This window comes from Chroicocephalus ridibundus, chromosome Z (assembly GCF_963924245.1).
Source record: "Chroicocephalus ridibundus chromosome Z, bChrRid1.1, whole genome shotgun sequence".
Taxonomy (NCBI): Eukaryota; Metazoa; Chordata; class Aves; order Charadriiformes; family Laridae; genus Chroicocephalus; species Chroicocephalus ridibundus.
Window position 1 is genome coordinate 82,295,444 of NC_086316.1, and position 19,109 is coordinate 82,314,552.

The following is a 19,109-nucleotide window of genomic DNA, read 5'->3' on the forward strand; positions in this document are numbered from 1 at the left end:
GAGATCATTTATTTCCTTTCCCTTTACTATACACTGGTGAGACACGTCTGGGACACTGTGTCCAGTTTTGGGCTCCCCAGGACAGGAGAAACGAGGACATACTGAGTGAGACCAGTAAAGGGACACAAGGATGATTAAAGGATTAGAGCATCTGTCATACAAGGAGAGGTTGAGAGAGCTGGGACTGTTCAACCTGGAGAAGTGAAGGCTCAGGGGTATCTTACCAATGCACATAAATATCTGATGGGGAGAGTAAAGAAGGGAGAGCCAGACTCCTCTCAGTGGTGGCCAGTGTCAGGAGCTCAGCTCGTGGGAATGATTTCTCCACCAATGAGTGATGACAAGGAGCCCACAAATATTGGCTACATTTCACACATCCACAGCCCAGCCTAGCAGAGGCAGAGCAGGACTTGAGTTTTTGCAATCTGCAGAGCTCCATACATGGATTTACATCAGTTTAAAGTACCTGTTGGAGTCCAAGAGCTGATGCAGCTCCCTGTACAGACCTAATCCCTGCAGAGCAACCTGAGCTGAGGAACACAGCCAAAAACAGCAGTATAACATGAACCTGCTACCAAGTGGTTTTCAGTGCACCTCTTGAAGGCCACTGAGACTTGAGGGAGGTGCGGAGATAGAGTGCGTGACGCTGGATTAGGGCCATAAGAGTCTTTCCTGTCAGAGCTGGTGAGTTCAAGCACTGTACCCAGCTAACACAGCTAGGCAGCTCCAGCTTGGCAAGGTAACACAGTCAGACATCATTCAGGCATTTCTCCAGGACAACTCAGGTACTAAGTCTGCTTGGGATCCAACCACCAACCCCTCTTCTGACCGTGTCAGCCACTGGGCTCGGTCCAAGGGGCGTTCTCAGAGCCACCTTCCCACAGAGCACAGCAGGCAGAAGAAATGCATCAACCAGCTTCACCAGCAGAGAGCTGATGAGTTAAGCCATGGATTCATCTCTCCTAAATGATGTGAGACTTACATGCCAGGTATCAACCCCAGCTGCCTTGTCCTCAGCACCAAGGGGTCTTCATACATCCCTAAGCTCAAGAGGCAACTTGCTAGCCACCTCTTGCCTGTTACCTGCATTTTGAGTTTGCACATCATTACATGGTTACCCAGAGCTCAGGGGCAGACAACTACGCCCTTGAGTGCTCAGCATTGGAGGTTAGTGGTGAGCACTTAACTTGACATGGATTGAATTACACCTGGGAGGTTTTCCACCATTCCCACCCTTCCGCAACAAACCTATAGGGACTCTCAGTCCTCAGGCAACCAGGAGTGCTTTGGCTGTCATGCAGCCACGGGCAGCCATTCCTGCACCTGACCCCAGCACTCTGTCTGAGATCTGTCCCAGACCTTTTCAGAAGGTAGTTGTTGGGAATTTGGAACAGGTTGCCCAGAGAAGCTGTGGCTGCCCCATCCCTGGAGGGGTTCAAGGCCAGGTTGGCCGGGGCTTGGAGCAACCTGGGCTGGTGGGAGGTGTCCCTGCCCAGGGCACGGGGGTGGAACGAGATGATCTTTAAGGTCCCTTCTAACCCGAACCATTCCATGATTCTATGAGTCTATGAAATTTAGGGATTCCCTAAGGTGATTGCTGCAGTAATGAAACCCTCCCCGTGGTTGGCTGCACCTATGATCCAGTGAACCCATCACATGGCAGCGGACAACATCACTCCTCTGCCTCTAGTTCACAGAGCAGGCTGCTGCCAGGGACCTCATTCCCACGTAGGTATCAGCAGACTGTGACCCTGTTACTTATTAACCAGCTCTTTGACAAGCTAAACAAAGCATCATTCCAAGACATCCATCACAGACCTGCAATTCGGTGGCTTTTTTGTGAATCCCTTCCAACATGTCAACCTCTTTAAAGCACCAGAACTGGACAGAGCGGTCCTGAATCTGGTTCCCTAGAGGAAAGAGCCACTCAACCACTACACAGATGGAGGCAGCACAGCCCAACAGCAAATCCTGTCTGCCCCCTGCGCTGCGTCCCTTTCACATAGAGCAGAAAAGATGCTGTTTTAGATGACTTGAGGCCAGGCCTGAGTATCCTTGAAACGTGAGAGATGTGAAGTCTAAAATTCAGCGTGATCAGATTCCCTATGAGGATCACCCATCCAAATTACCCAACGCATTTCCCTTCTCTTGAGATGCAAGGAGAAATTCACAGTAAAGGGAAAAAAATTTTCTGCGCTGGAGTGAAGCAGCTTCGCCTGCAAAACTTCACGTAACATGTACTATTTGGGTGCAAAGTCAGTGGATGGCAGCTTGCGGCTCACTCACAACGGCTGGCGGCTGTTTGGTTAGAAGAAGCCTTGGCTCACGCAGCAATGCTAAGCTGACAACCTCTAACAGATACTTTATCCTTAGGTGGGGTGGGGGAGAAATCCAGTCTCCTGTTAAAAACATCTCCATCAAAGGGAGGCACCCTGGGAACGAGCGCAGTGAGAATAACATCACCGCAGCTCACGCAGAGGCAGAGGCTGTTTCCAGAGGGCTGGAGGAAGCAAAGCCATAAAGCTAGATGGGTTCTGGTTCAGCAATGAACCGTTTGCTCCAGTGAGCGTCCTAAAGCAAATTAAACCGTGGTTTAAATTAGCCAGATTCCTTAAGTTTACTAGCTTTTTCTGTGCCTTTTCTCGTATAATTCATTCTCTCAAGACTTCCCTCTCCAGTCTCTTCTCTGCCTTTCACAGGGTTTTCACAGCCTTATAAACCTCTCAAATATGCCACACTTCTGATATTCCAAATTCCTCCCAGCGAGCTAGGGAGGTCAGGTTAATAAAAGAAGATGGAAAAATACCCCTTGAATTTCTCAAATAACTGATAAAAAGCAATTTAACAATGGAAAGTCACCAGGTCCTTTGCTCCGGTGTGTTAGCAGGATAGTGCCTCCCAAAACTACCCAGAAACAGGAAAACTCGACAGGCTGCTGGATGCAACACACTGTGATGGACATTCCTGGCTCAGTGTTTAGAGAGGGAAGGATGCGGAGCTGCCTTGGATAAGGAGGAAAACGCTGGAGAGGCTGAGCTCAGGTATACCGAGAGTCTGCTTTGAAGCCTTGAGTCCTTTTAAGTGGTGGCGGAGGAGAAAGGACAGAGTTAAAGGAGAGTTAGTTAAAAAACAAAAACCAAAAAAAAAAAGAAAAAAAACCAGCAGGGAGAGGACATTTGGAGAGGCTGCTGGCAAGAGACCAAGGACAGAGCAAGAGGAAAGGTGGAGAATTCAAGAGGGAACCTTCCTGACATTTGCTTGGAGCTCACCAAGTGGGAGGAGAAACAAAATAATTAGTAGTATCAGGACAGGAGCCATGCTAGCCTATATAAGCTGGTGGGGCATTTTCTTTTCCCCAGTCTCTTGGTCCTGCTTTCCTTCTGTCCTAGACAGCACAGCAACAGTTACCCCTCAACTCGACGGAGAGGTAAGAGGACTTTCTTCATTCCTTTTCATACACAGCAATAAATGTGCACCCTGTTACTGACTTACCTGGATCTTTCTTCTCCTCCAAAATGCCCAACGAACAGCATTTGAACAGTCCTCCTGACCTCACTCCCCTCAACACAGGGGTTGGGGAATGTCACGAGGATTTCGGTTATTGAGAGTTTCCTAGCAGCGCGAGGATTTATTAGTACTGCTTAGCCCAGTTGGCTGAACCTTTGAGAGGAAAAAAAAAAAAAAATAGGGTCCTGGAACTCTTTAACATCTTCTTTTATCGCCTTTCTATTCTGCAAAATAAAAAATGCCCAGATAGTAATAATATGCAGCTAATGTGATAGTATCTCTGGATTTCTCTGTCCCCGAGAGACAGATCTCTGAAAACTGAATTGCGAATGGGCTTAATGAATATTTGAATCTGAGGGATGAGCGTTTTTGGTGGGTTTTTTTTGGAACAAATGCTTTGAAATGTGTCTTCTGTGGGAAAACGTGAACCTTTTTTTCAGTGAGGGTCAGGTGCGTTATGATCTCTCTCTGTTTTGAGGGGTGCGCTTGTGCATGCGTGTGTTCCTACACATAACGCTCCACTTATCTGGCTTCACTAAACCCCCGGGTTAACTAAACATTACACGGGCTGCGCTGGAATCAGAGTGGCTGAGAATCTGGCCCTTTCCTCCTATTGTACTTGGATGCAGGAATTCCTCTAAAAACATGCTGCACACAGGGCTGGCTGCCCGCACACTTCACAGCAACAATTCAGAGAATGCGAGATACAAAGACTGTAATTGTGCGGTAGCAGTTCCTTGGACAAACAAATACCACATGGTAATTTAAATCCTCTTGATTTACAGACTGACTTGAATTTTGGCAGGGAGAGAGGAAAATTCCAGAAAGAAGAGAAAGTACTAGATAATTTTGCTGCATTTTCAGAGCCCAACACCTAGCAACACAGGCACCAGCTTGGAAATAACTATTACCTGGGAGTATTAAAACAAGTAGTCAAATAAAAGCCACTTTTTTTCCCAGCTGCAAGCACAGCAACACTTTTAGCATGTACAGAACACAACGACTGTGTGACCAGGCTTGTCTCCATTTTAGCACATGAATAAAAAAAAAGTATTTGCGGGCCAGATGCTGCAGGAGCACAGCACCAGCCCGGAGCCTGCTACGCTGCAGCTTTAACGAGGCATTACTGAGATGCCGTAGGTATGGCGTGACAGGGAAGAAGTGTACACAAGTGGAAGAGAAATTGATTTAGGGAGACATGAAGTTGCATAACATCAGTGCTTTGCTACAGGACATTCATTAACTCTGAATAGACGATTGAAAAAAACCACCCAGTAGATTAGCTTTTTGGCCCTGCGATGATCTCATTTTCATGCAAGATAAACATCTTTTTTCTTTTCTATTCACATGGGTTCCATTTCACAGCCGATACAAAAGTATTTAGATACTCTTAGCTGCAAAACTTGTCTTCTTGCTTACGTGAGCATCCTCAGCGAGGATGACAGAGAGATATTATCCAACAGCTCAAAGATAACTAGGCAAGCAAACATCTGGAATCACTGGGGAAAAGCAGCAGTGCCCCAGATCTATCTCTCCCTTTCCATGGTACACCATGGGAAAAGAGTTTTAAAGAGTTCCTCTGCACTCGCAGCAGAGCACAAATCGGTCCCTTGCATCACAGAGATGAGAATCACATTCAGACTGGCTCCGCTGGGGTCCTGCTGCTGCTCCTGGTCACACCAGTTACACACCAGCATCGGGAGCCGGCACGGCTTTTCCTACCAAACGCTCGGCTGGAGCGGCTCTCCAGAGCACACATGAGATCAGGCAGCGCACTTCAAGCTGTGCGTCTGAGAGCAGGACCTACAGTCTTTAGTTAAGATTCTGAGATCAAAAAACACTCTCCCAGACTAACAGAAATAAGAAATAAATGAAAAAATTAAAAAGCCTTCACCCCTACAGAAGCCAGCCAGTCTGCCCTAGCGGAACAGTTCTTTCACAATTATTTCCATTTTCTTCCTTCGTGCACCAAACAAAAAAAACCCACTTTGACTGAAAATTAAGTTAATTAAGTTAATGCATGTTAACTTAGCTTCAAAAGACCTGCTTGTAGGCTGGCCTTCATACAATCCCTGTCAAAAAACACACATACTTTTTGTCTTCTGTCCTTTCTTAAATAGCTATCGCCTACTCCCTAAAACAAGGTATGTGTTAGCAGACCATTAATCTGAGCATATATGGCAGATACTGCTGCTTATAATGCCAAAAAATTATTTAAAATGCCCCAAAAAAATCTATGGTGGTATGGGTTTCCAAGTGGTTCGCTTATACTTTCTTTGGACAACTAAGTAGAAGTAGTGCAAGTCCTCCACACTGCATTTCTGGAGAGATGGGACCAGAACCATGGCTGCGGTGATAACCAAACCATCGTACGCAGGAGGCAGCCGACAGGGCTGGATCTGGGTCTTCACAGCATCACGAAGACCCCACCTGAAACCAAGGGTGCTCTTAGCCTACCCATTATGTACCAGCCTGCTCTGCAGGTGCTGGCGTGTTTCATAATGATTTCCTTCACCTTTAGCGTATATAAACTGATAGGAAAGATGAACTGAAGTTCATGTGATTCGTCTCTAGAGAGACACACCACTTGATGGACAGGGAAACAATGAACGCGAGTTTGACCCCTGGCCAGAAGGTGCCCGTGATCACCCCCCAAGCACTCTGATTTTGAATATTCTGGAAGAACAGGTATGCAGGGCATTGACGCAGCCTTCATTGGGGGTGAAGTTCAAGCCAGGTTGGTGGAAGTGACTCACCTGGTCACCTGGTTCTTTTTGCTGTGCCAAGTGCATCAAGCTGACTTCACTTCTGCCCATGAAAACCCAGAGCAAAGGAGCTGTGCAGTCTCAGGCTTACACCGTGCAGTACTACCTTAGGCATGCACTTAAGTGCCTCCCTATGGCAAAGCAACTCAAAGTGTTGATGAGGTAGGGCCTCCAACGTGACCCATCCTATTCTCCACTGCGTGAGTCAATCAGACAGTGACTCAGCGCCTCTTTCTTACATCGTTATTACAGCACATTACATCCCACGCTGCAGAACACCTCCAGGCTGCTGCGGAGCAATCAGCAAACAAGGAAACACATCGGGCATGCTAGCACGGGACACACAACATCGCTCTGCACAGGCAAACCCAACAGCCCTTGACTTTATGGATTAGCAACAGAGAAAGCCTTAGTCACATAAAGAGGAGGATTCTTTAAATTGAAAATGTAAATGCACTTTCACCAAATGAAGAGCACTTATCTTGGCTGGAAATTTTGATTTAACGGAAAGTGCATCCAATTCACTTATTCCATTATTTCAGAGTAAAATATGAGAAAAGCGAAGGTTAATGAATCAAGGTAATGAATTATAACTGAGCCAGGAAAAAGCCTTCCAGCACCGACACACCATCCCTAGCAACACTCTTATCCTTTTCTTTTCTTCCTCTTCTAGTAAAGCTCCTTCCCTTCATGTCCTACACAAAGTCAAATTCAACACTTTTCTTCATACTGGTCCTGTCTTCAGCCTCTTGGATGCGGAACCTAACCTTGTGTTAGCACGGCCCTCCAGAAGGCAGAAAATGTCTATTTATTATTTGTGCAAATATTTACTACTTCCTGAAGTGTCACCATCATCCTTCCAAGAACATACACTAAGAAACTGGCCAGGATGTACATTAACCAGCTGTTCCCGGAGCAAAGGCTCAGAGCTGCTTAACCAAATGTCGGGGTCTGCAAGTGTAATTCCCACGGGTGAGGCTGCTTCAGCTTAAGTCCTCAGCACCTGTAGCTCTGAAGCATGGATTCTCTTCCCCAGCTGCCAAGAAGGCTTTTACTGAAGTGCGAGTCAAGCACTAACTCCAATAATTACATGCTTGTATCATCTTATTTAGATTATTAACTCACAACTTAAATTCTTTACTTCTGGCACAAGCTGTTACTCACCACTGAGACATGAAGCAGCTCTGGTTCTGTATTCGCTCAGCAACGTACCCTGGCTTGTGTTTCTTTGTCTTGACAGTTACCAAGGATTAGTCCCACTCTTCAGGAAACTGAATACACTCCAGGGAAAGGTTTGGCTGTTTTAAATTTGCTGAATTCATGTTGAGAATAGGCCCTTAAACAAGGGCAATGGAGCTGGAGAGGGGTCTGGAGCACAAGTCTGGTGAGGAGCGGCTGAGGGAGCTGGGGGTGTTCAGCCTGGAGAAAAGGAGGCTGAGGGGAGACCTTCTCGCTCTCTGCAGCTCCTTCAGGGAGGAGGACGTTGTTGCAAGGTGAGGGTCGGTCTCTTCTCCCAGGTAACAAGCAATAGGACAAGAGAAAACAGCCTCAAGTTGCGCCAGGGGAGGTTCAGGATGGATACTAGGAAAAAGTTCTTCACTGAAAGGGTTGTCAAGCATTGGAACAGGCTGCCCAGGGAAGTGGCGGAATCACCATCCCTGGAGGTATTTAAAAGCTGGGCAGACATGGTGCTGAGGGACACGGTTGACTGGTGGTTTTGTCAGTGTTAAGTTGATGGTTGGAGTCAATGATCTTAAAGGTCCCTTCCAACCTAGATGATTCTATGAACAAATAATGAATTGACTATAGGACATCGGTTTTAAACTCCAGTGTTTACAGTTAGGTGTAAGTCTCTGATCCACGTGCCTGAATGAAGCTGTCTAGAGCTGTATGAGGTGCCAAAGGGTATTCCTCTTAATCCAAAGGGCATGTCTCCCATAGGGCAATCCATCTCTACCAGCCCTCTGTGGATGTGCCAAACACCTTACTTAGGCCTAAAAACCTCTGTTTGGCTTATAAAACTCCCCTAATTTATTTAAGGCTCGATACAGTGCCTGATTAATTTAATAAGAGTCTTTTCATTAGTCCCTGAGGATTTCTTACCACAGGTCGCAATACGTGGTCACCTATCTTGTCTTATGCTGAAGAGCATGGCAGAGAGAAGAAGCCAAGAAGACTAAGGCAAATCGAAAGCAAGCACTCTGAATTTGGCCTTTAAGCCCTTAAATCAGTGCGGGATACTTCTAAAGATGGGCATCTAAAATTAAAATTCAACACAGAAAAAAAGAAATGTATGTATGTACGTGAGTAATAGAGTGAGCTACCATGAACACCACTCAAGCCAAGGACAAGCTCATGAGAAAGGCTGAGCTGATCCCAGTAGGTGACTGTATAGAGATGCATAAACCTAACCGAGAAGCACCTACTATTGATGGCTGATGGATAAATTCAAACTGGAAATACGGGTTAAGCAGCAGGCGAAACTTAATCATTGAAGCAGCTTCCTAGATTGTGGTTCAACTTCTACTAACTTCTGTGTTCAGCTTCTATTAATTTGAATCCTGAGGTAAGCTTTAACTTCTGTGAAGCCAGTGTCCTCTCATGCTGTCTTGCTCTTCTTGAAGTCACCCTTTAAACCAAGAGCTGCTTGATTTCTAGAAAACATGATATAGCTGAGCAGGGTGTTAAAATCAGGTAAAATACTATGACACCAGCCTCACGGATTTCTTACGGTGTTCAAATCTATGACTCCATGAAAGCTGCAAGGACAGCACAGGGTCCCAAAAACACCTGAAGAAGAAAAGTGCTTATGGAGAAATGAGAATCAGGTGTTCAGAGTAAGGATTTTTCTCTTTCTGGCTCCAAGATACCATGTGGTGAGCAATAATATGTGGTAGAGAGAGTAAACAGAAATCAATAAGAGGCATTGTAATGATCTTTTTTTTTTTTCCCATTGAATTTTACTAAAGGGTCAGAACATAAACATGGAAAACAGTGTCGATGTCAAGATAGAAACCAAAGGGGAAAGAAAGCCAATAAAGCAGAATCCACTGAGTGAAGCTGGGAAGAGAGTCTGCAGGGCTTTTGGGTACATCACTGGAGACATGAAGGAATTTGGAGCCTGGCTAAAAGGTAAAGCTACTTCATCATGACTAATTAGGGGATTCCAAAGAAGAATTACATCAAAGGAGTCACAAGTAACTTCTCAGTGACATGATTCAAGTTGAAGTATTACAGAAACTACCTCTGCCCTGATTTATTTCCATTTCGTAGGAAAAAATCAGCTTTGTACAGAGATCTACGTATTGCTTAAATCTTGAGGATGACTGAGATGACATTTACCTCCCAATATGCCATGTACAAAGCAAATTTAGTCCCATAGAACATAACCCAGGATGGTTGTTCTGTGTTCTGCCATTCTTCATAACGCTCCCTGTCCTTTCAGCTGAGCAGTTTCTGTCAAGCCTAATGCCACTGTGAAGTTAAATTACACATAGGTAGGTGTGTTAGGTCCCCATAATAAATCAGCAATGGGATACACAGACGATTTCCCATCTGAGGCACAGACATCATAAATTAGCCAGTTCATATGAAACCAGTTCAGGGTGCTTTATAACAGGGGACTCTGGCAACCACCCTGTTCATCTCAGCTTTCCAGCTGCAAGACTTCAGTATAGACCATAATAAATCCCAGTCAGGTTTTACAGTCTTGTTGATTCATTGCTTCAGTCGTGCTGCCAAGTTCCACTGCCAAAATTCTTCCTGAGTTTCAAAAAAAACCCATCCTGAATCAGTATCATCTGTGCATTTTGTTTTGGTTTTTTTGTTATTGTTCAATTCGATCTCTTCCAGATAAGCCTCTCATGATCCAGTTTATTGACTGGGTGCTGCGTGGGATATCCCAGGTGATGTTTGTCAACAATCCCCTCAGTGGGCTTATCGTAGTTGCTGGTTTCCTGGTGCAGAACCCATGGTGGACACTCACAGGCTGTTTAGGAACGGTTGTCTCAACTTTAACAGCGCTTGTTCTGGGTCAGGACAGGTAAGTCCGTCCTTTTCCCATTCAAAACCAGACTGTGACTTCAATGCTGTCCTACACGTTAAACAAGCAACATGGATGAAAAGCATGTATGTAGCCTTCATTGGCTAGGTATCTGCTCCGGTAGGACCAGACAGATCTTCCCACCATCCTGCGTCTAGTGCAAAAGGGACACTGGACATAACTGCAGAAGGGGTAGTTGCTAGGAGGACCTGGGACTCAAGCATGTGAAACTGAAAGTTGATGCATGAGCCTTGGCAGGTTGTCATCACACGGAGTCATGATTGCAAGGGGAGAGAGGGCATGATGCGAGCAAAGCACCCGCAGTGGAGAAGATTTCAAGATGGTTGTTTCCTTCACGCAGATCCGCCGTAGCAGCAGGCCTGTATGGCTATAACGGGGTCTTGGTGGGATTGCTCATGGCCGTCTTCTCTGCTAAGGGAGACTACCACTGGTGGCTTCTGCTGCCAGTAGTGCTGGTGTCCATGACCTGGTAAGTCAGATGGCTCCTCTGCTTCCTATTCCAGCCCCAGTGTCCCCACACTGAGACCGAGCCGTTGTATTTTTATGCACTATACAGACCACAATGTGAAAGAAACACAACTGGCACATATGGGCTACTAAATCTGAATCATTATTTGCACTTTTAAACTCAAATGTAATCCCAGAACAAATAAAATACCCACATAATCACAAATAAACCCAATGGGGAAAAAGAAAATTGATGGCTGATCGTATGTAATTCAATGCCCTAAATGTTAGCCATATTGCTGCGATGCATCAATTCATTTTTGTCTCAAGAGGAACGTTATTTTAACCATTCCCTACCACCATCAACCACAAGTGTTTCATCTATTTAAGCCACCATATAAAAATGTCATGAAAATTTACCTCTCCAGGCACAGAAGCTGTTCAGTGGTCCCAAGACGTGACAGTTGATGCTAATCAAAACAAACAACTAATAATACTTTACTCATATATATGACACCATAACCTGCTAGGTATTCGGACAGCAGAAATTTTGAAAGATGTTCTTTCACCCCCAAATGTCTAGTTGGAGATTGCTAAATCACACATATCATCTCTCTGCCTGAAGTTCACGTCGTGTTATACTCACTTTAATAAGCACAACTTTGATGTTAGCCTTTACTTCTGATCCATGAGCTTAAACAGGACACGCAGCCACCTTCACAGGTCACTCAGACCTGGTTGTCCTAAATTCAGTCCACTTCAAGTAATAAAAAAAAAAAAAAAAAAAAGCAAAACCCCAAACACTGAGACTGAGCTGTGGAATAACTCTATTAAAAACACTGGGTCCTCCATATGAGTGGAGGATCTTGGCTCCTTCGTGGTCACCATCTATGCACCCAATTCACCTCATATATTGCATAATGTGACAAGAATCTGTACATTGCTAACCGCCCTGAGAAGGGTAGGAAATTTACTGAGTGACCCTAGCATTTCTCTGATTTTATCAGAAAGACTGAGGAAATTAAACAGCTTTTTTTAAAAAAAAAAAAAAAAAACACAAACAAAAAAAAAACCCAAAAAAAACCACCCGAGTGAATTTCCTGCAGTTGTTTTTTATGTTGGGTTTTTCTTTTATATTTTTTTTTTGCCTACCTGACAAGCTCCTAGTGAGACCATTTTGTTCTTCTTTCAGCCCTGTTCTCACCAGCGCTTTAGGCTCAGTCTTCAGCAAGTGGGATCTGCCTGTTTTCACCTTGCCTTTTAACTTGGCCTTGACCTTATACCTGGCTGCATCAGGACCCCATAACCTCTTCTTCCCTACAACCGTCACTCAGCCTGCAACAGCAACACCAAACATCACCTGGACGGATGCCGAAATGCCAATGGTAGGATGCCCTAGGGATAACAGCCTCCTCCGTTTACAAAGAAAACCACTATATAATGATATTATCTTCCTTTATGTTACTGCACTACGGCCTGGAAATACAAAATTGCATTTATAAGATAGCTATTATCCAAAATGTAAACGTTTACTCTAGGAACTGACATTTTTGAGAGCTTGAAAATAAGAATCTTTTTGGTATCTGGAATCTTTCATTTACAGTTGGATCTAAACTATAATCTTCAAAGACCCTCTCTAATCTAATTACCCATTACTGTGCACATACTGATTGGTGCCCCATAGATAAGGTTGTGCTGAGACTACCAGTTAACTCACAGGTTAATTTTAGTTTCCACGTACAGAGAGCTGTGGTTTTAAAATTGCACCTCTGCGATTAGAAATGAGCAGGCAGATATTACTATGGAAGAATAGTTACAAATTTGGGTGCAGGCACGTGCTCACATATCTTTAATTAATATTCAAGGGGGACCTTTCCAAAGAAACATTTTATTCTCCTGCATAGCGCCGTAAACAATACAGGTACTAGAGTAATAACTTTCCCCTAATGCTCTGTGGACTAGTTTTGAGGGGTTCCCAGGGAGCAATTAAGAAAAGGAAGTTAATTGACACTAAGTACCAATCCACACAAATGAAATTTCTCAAAAAAACGTTTACTATGGTGTGTAATTTTAAGGGGACCATAAATGGGCTCTTCCACGTGGAGGAGCACAACATTTTGAGGAAAAGTGTCTCGATACCATCTCTAAGCTGTGACCAAGTTGGGCCCTGTCCCACGAACCCAGCAACTCTCATTCATATTCCTACTGAATCCCAAGGGAGTTTCAGGTATATAAGCAGATCAGGGTCTACCCGAGTAAAGCCTCGTAATTCTGGCCAAGCCATTACTGGCCATTCCACCCTCGGATCTGCCCACTCAGAGGCAAATGTCTTCTCAAATGCATCATCTACCTGAGCGCTTCCATTTCCTAGATTCACTGTTGTGCTCCACAACACCGTGTAAAAATGTCCAAGTCAGCAGCACGTGTAAAGATGATGAGCAAACCCTTCCAAGTCCTTTCACAAAAGACATTTACCTTTGATATTAGAGCAAAAACCCGCCAGAGGAGCTCATGGCTAGGGAAAAGGCATGACTCATTTTCATCGAAGGGGAAACCCTGTGGAAATGCCCTGCTGTCTCCCGAGCAGTGTCCAAACTTTCCACTTACAGCCCAGAAAGAGAGACTGCAGCCAACAAATGCCAAACACGAACCTGGCGAAGAAAAAAGTTTGTGTTTTTTTTTAAATATTACAAAGCCAATAACAAATCACCTTCTTTTTCTTTTTTTCTTTTTTTTAAAATTCCTGCAGCTCCTTCAATCCATTCCAGTTGGGGTGGGTCAGGTTTATGGCTGCGATAACCCCTGGACTGGGGGAATTTTCCTGATTGCCTTATTTATCTCTTCTCCGCTCATTTGTCTGCATGCGGCAATTGGATCAGCAGTGGGGATGCTGGCAGGTAAGGATTTGACTTGTGTCACAGATTTATATAAAAGCATGGAGAATAAAAGAGGAACTGCAATGAGTGGAGCATTTACAGTCACAAACGTTTCTTCCACTGGAGAATGACTGCTTGAAAAAAAAAAAAATATCTATGTTGCTAGGTTATAAGAATTCTTTTGATTGACTTGCCCATTCTCTTACCTCATTTTATATTGGTGGAAATCTTCAGAAGAAAGAAGCGTATTTTTGGCTGAAATGAATTTTTATCATTAAATACTTCATTTCTGAATATATTCTGATGGTTTTAGGAGCAGCCTAATAAAAGCCAGAGTCATCACTCTGAACGCGCAGGCCTCGGGGATGCATTCAGAGTTCACATGCACACTCATTCACTCATACATCTTCCGCTGAGACTGTTACGGCCAAATTCAGCTCAGCAGCACCAGGGAAATTCTGACGTGACTGCATTAGATTAAAGCGGCTTTAGTCTTAGACCGTAGCAACATGACTACAAAGTAGGAACCCAGTGTACCTATGCACGCTAGAGCCCTAAAAAGCTGAATTCATGACGTTTCTAGCTGCTTTTATCTCTTTAGCCAAGGAATGACACTTCTTTGACTTATTTTCCAGCACTGAGCTTAGCAACGCCATTTAGCAAAGTCTACTCCGGCTTGTGGGGCTACAACAGCTCCCTCTCCTGCGTTGCCATCGGAGGCATGTTCTACGCTTTCACCTGGCAGACACATTTGCTGGCAATTGCCTGCGGTACGTACCCCATGGATTTTTCACTACTGCCACGTTTCCTTTTGAAGTGAGACAAGATGCATTGATACCCGAGGTGGGCTGAAGCCAGATGGCCACCTCCAGACGGACTTAGGCGAGACTGACGAATGATGGAGACGGATGTCGGAGCCGTTGCTCCAACGTCCCCTGACAAAATAAAAGCATTGCTTTCGCTTTCAGCCAAGAGTTGCGTTCAAAGGAAAAGAGGCAATCAGTGGACGCTGATTAACTAAGGTCTTTGAAATTAGATGCCTAGTTTTGAGGTGTTAATTGTGTTTGTTCAACATTGCTGGATGAATCATACTCGTTTTTACAATCATAAATAGCAGCTCAAATTCCTTCTTCAGAGCATCCCCTAAACTTTGAGAAAACTGGAGCTCAAGATCAGTCTGCATCTGTAGTTAGGCAGTACAGTTTCCCCAGTCTATTGAAATGGATACAAAAGGCATGAGCTAGGCAACACAGAATGATTGAAAAATTATTTATAAGGCAATTCCATATGAAATTTCAATATCAGAGTGAGCTGGGAGTGAAACTATTGCTCATTCAGTGCTCATATAAAAAAGATTTAGCTTTGGATCTCATTGACCCACCTTCTAGCCCTAGAGGCAGGAGAGATGGGGGTGGAAGGGTTATTTTCCTATTTAACCCCATCCATCAAGGTACATACTTGCCATATCAGTGCATTTTTCAAATCCTCTGTTTCCATAGCCACATTTTTCATCACTCCAGTTCTTTTTTTGTTTTGCCCTTTCCCTGAGCTCCAGGATGGAGGGGACACAGTGCGAAGGAAAGAGCTTTAAGAGGGGGTTATCCAGGCATGGACATAAACATTGGCTGAGCTGCCCAAGGCAGCGTGAGAGATGTTTGTCCTTGCTGGTCTCCTCCACGAGCAACTGAACTCACCTGGAACTACCTTTCTTTTTCACAGCCCTCTTCAGTGCCTACCTGGGAGCAACAGTGACCAACATGCTGTCTGCGGTAAGTACTGTATTTGCTAAGGTCTTTTTTCCAAAGACAGGTTTTGAACATTGTATATTTTCCTGGCTTCTGAGGCAAAACACAAAAACTCAGATAACGTTTCAGCCAAAGGCAGAACTGGTCTGGGAGAGGGGACACAGCCTGCCCAGAAGGTTGGCGTGGTTGTCACTGAAACAGGCCACCAACAATCATCACCACTTTTCATCCTCAGAGCCCGCATAACCTTCCACAGCTCTTGTCAACACCTCTGAGACAATGATATGTCTGTACTTTTTGTCTATATTGCCTACACTTTTTGCCTGAAGCAATTGAGAAAAGGGCCCTCCACATGTGTAAAGAAACCTCAAATTCGGTTTAATTGTTTTGCCTGAAGGTAGTCAGTACAACAGCCCAGGGAAAAGCTGAACACTTCTGGTATCCGCTCCTGTCTCACCTCCATCTGCTCCTACCTCATCTCCATCCAAGACCACTGCAGGCGCACAAAGAGAAGGAAGTCTCACCAGAGCTGGTAGTCGTTGCAGGTTTATGCACAATGTCAAGATCTCATAAAGAAATCCTGCCTCCCCAGGGAGAGACTCCACAAAAATCAAGTCAAGACTTCCTTGAGAAAGCTTATTCCAAGCTGCCCGACTCTGAGTCTTGTTCAAGGGCTGGGGGATCAAATGAATGAAAGACACACAGTAAACAGGTTGGTTGTGTTTTTCTTTGCAGTTTGGGTTGCCATCAGGAACCTGGTCTTTTTGCTTGTCTGCACTGACCTTCCTGTTAATAACCACGAACAACTCTGCCATCTACAAGCTTCCACTCTCCAAAGTCACCTACCCAGAAGCCAATCGAGCTTACTATCTGAAGATGAAGAAACATCAGAGGTCCTGCTGTGAGGTATAAAGACACAAGAAAAGAGATACTTTGCAGATTTTAAGGCAAGCGCGCAAGATGTTTCCCAAAAAAATGTGATTTGCGGGCTACAAAGTCAAAAGACAAAAATGCCACCCTCTGAGTGGAGAGACTTTTTCCACCATATTTGTTTTTTCTATTCTGATTAGATAGGACTGTGCTGGAGGGACCTTTCCCAAGACCAACCCGTAATGATTTAAAAGCACATACACCTGAAAAGACACTTGAATTTTAAGCAGTGGGGAAATGACTTAGCAGTTGAAAAGAAAAATCTGTTTGTCAAATCCAAGTCACAGCAATCAGACGTAATGCAATAAAGTGCAGAGCATCTCTCAGCATCTGATGGGACTCCTAATTAATGGTTAAAACCAGATTACGACAGCAATAGGATACGTCTTAGGGAGCTTCATAATAAAAGAAAAGTGGAATAAAGAGTACCCTTTGCGAAGCAGAAAATAGGTGGTGAAGAATTCTGCCTGGAGGATCTCTCAAGCCCGCTGGAGATGTGTATTAGCAATCATCACACACAAGATGGACAAAACTAAATTGCAGGCAGCGTTGCTAACACCTGCAAGACTTGTCGTAAAGGTCACAATAACAGCAGGGAGCGGGTGTCTATCAGCCACAGCTTTTGGATGTTTTAGTTTGCACTGGGCTCTAATATTTCATGAAAAAAATTGTTTCAGGCCTACCCAGTTGCAGAGAAAAGTCTGTAAACCCAAGGCCAAGAAAACAGGTCCCACTGAAAATAATCTTTTTCTGCAGAAAAAAAGAAAAAAAAAAGTAATAAGTTTCATGATTTTATGTTAACCTCATGATTTTTCTAAATACTTGAACGTGGTCATGGGTTAGGAGAGGACAACAGCAAAGTCATTGCTGTCCATTTCCTATGCAATAAAATGGCTCTGTTCAGTCTGTGCGCAAGTAGAACTAATTTGAGCCAATCTTCTTGACCTCTCTCCCTACACCGTCCCCCTCAGCCCTTGTGCCACCTCTGCACAGGCTACCGGGGTCTGCAGGTAGGGAAGGAGGATGCTGACCTAGCACCCAACAGGCTGGTCACCTCAGTGGGTGTTAACTCAGCCACCTTTCTGCCTGGCTTATCGAGACACTTCATCTCACGATGAAGCTGACATCTTCATCACAACTACTCCACATGCTCCGGTCCTTCGGTTGGCATTAGCCTACGTGCAGTAATGTCACAGAATCATAGAATGGCTTGCCTTGGAAAGGACCTTTAAAGGTCATCTAGTCCAACCCCCCCGCCATGAGCAGGGACATCTTCAACTGAGTCAGGTTGTTGTTCCTGGGAAAGTAGACTAAAACCTGTTCCTCTTCTGGCAGAGGAAATAAAAAGTAGCCTGTGAATAGTGCTACTGCTGATTTTTGAGGTTGGGAAAAAAAACGTGTCTTTTTATGATCACCAAAAAGATCTGAGTGAAAAATATTTGGGATGAACTGCTGGCAGTATTTTCTGGTGAAGTGTTAGATTTTCAGATGTTTGACAGTATTTCTGTATAACTGACACTCCAGAGATCACTTGTAAAAATGTATCATTTCCTGTGTTTTACTTGGTAAATATCTATATAATGTTGTGTGGAGTTAATTTTTAAAACAAATATTCATACTTTTTTGAGTTTGATACGAGTTTTCCTCTATTTATCATCACTAAGTTCTTCCAAAGACAGATTGTCACTTAAATAAGTAGTCTAAAAGACACTGGAAGATAAAATTATGGAATCAGCGTATGGGGGATATTTAGGAAACTTCTAACTTCTGCTCTTTGTACTTCTGACATTTTGCTGCATCAACACCTTCTTAATTGTGCAAGTGCAAAGTCTGCTTCTGTACAAGCGGCACGATCAGCCAAAGGCAGAGCTACAATTGGGGCTGGAAACCTCCTCAAGACCAGATGAGGACTTGTTCCTAGGGGAGATGCTGGATGGGCCCCCACATTGGAGTTAGAGGAGGTCGTTTTCTGTCCAGAGGATGCACCTCTCCACATGTCAAACTGGGATGGAAAACGCTATCTTTTGGTGTCTGAACTGACATCTCCCCACCCAGCACCACGTGTGCCCCAGAGAGGCAAACCTACAAAGGCTAGCTTTCAATCTTCTGTCAAAATCTACACTCGGTAAAGAGTGCACGCTTTATGGCCAGTGTAAATCAGCAGATTGCGTCCGACTGGTGCTATTTCAGCTTGCTGTTGCTGAGCAACAGGGACATTTTGGCAGTACGGTAAAGAAACCATATGCACAGAACAGAAAAACAAGAAAAGATGAAGGCCGGGTCTCAGCCATTAGAAAGATTTTGCACGTCATTCAGAATTAATTCTTCATTTTACGCTATTCAGAGAATTCATTCTTCCCATCACCCCATGCAAAATAACAGTTATTTGGTAATTTGACTTGTATATCAGTCAGAATATGCATATCATGCTTTTTCCCGTTATCATTCATAACACAGTCTTTGCTAAGAGAACTGATTTATCTTATTATTGAAACTGTTCTTTTTTTCTTTACGTCAAATAAACGCTATTCAAGTCACTTTTTTTTTTTCCAAGTGTTCTGTTTGCATTCTTGTTTCTGACACACGAGTGATATCAGACTCGTAAGAAACTTTCATGCTGGGCAGGAGTTTTGGGGCTCTTCCCTGGATTACTTCCTTCCCAGTGCCAGCATAACATAGCAAAAGAGATGTCACTGCATTTAACATTTTTTAAAAATAAATAATAATAATAATTAATAAAAAACACAACACCAAACCCCTTGAAAACACCTGCTTG

General features: G+C 44.1%; 1 protein-coding gene across 1 annotated transcript; it reads left to right on the plus strand.

Annotated features, from left to right (window-relative positions):
• The first annotated feature begins 3,080 nt into the window (after nucleotides 1–3,080).
• On the plus strand, nucleotides 3,081–18,861 carry LOC134508695 (urea transporter 2-like). Its single transcript, XM_063320618.1, has 9 exons — nucleotides 3,081–3,427; nucleotides 9,242–9,404; nucleotides 10,125–10,314; nucleotides 10,676–10,804; nucleotides 11,975–12,167; nucleotides 13,532–13,679; nucleotides 14,294–14,428; nucleotides 15,378–15,427; nucleotides 16,139–18,861. Exons 1-9 carry the CDS (start codon nucleotides 3,317–3,319, stop codon nucleotides 16,313–16,315), a joined length of 1,296 nt encoding a protein of 431 aa, XP_063176688.1. The 5' UTR covers nucleotides 3,081–3,316; the 3' UTR covers nucleotides 16,316–18,861.
• The last annotated feature ends 248 nt before the right edge of the window (nucleotides 18,862–19,109 follow it).

Bases quoted from the DNA above. Each gene is read 5' to 3' on its own strand.
- LOC134508695 (XM_063320618.1), top strand. From the start codon at position 3,317: ATGCTAGCCTATATAAGCTGGTGGGGCATTTTCTTTTCCCCAGTCTCT. The intron at 12,168-13,531 runs GTAGGATGCCCT...AAATTCCTGCAG, and splicing joins CGGATGCCGAAATGCCAATG to CTCCTTCAATCCATTCCAGT. The intron at 15,428-16,138 runs GTAAGTACTGTA...TTTTCTTTGCAG, and splicing joins TGACCAACATGCTGTCTGCG to TTTGGGTTGCCATCAGGAAC.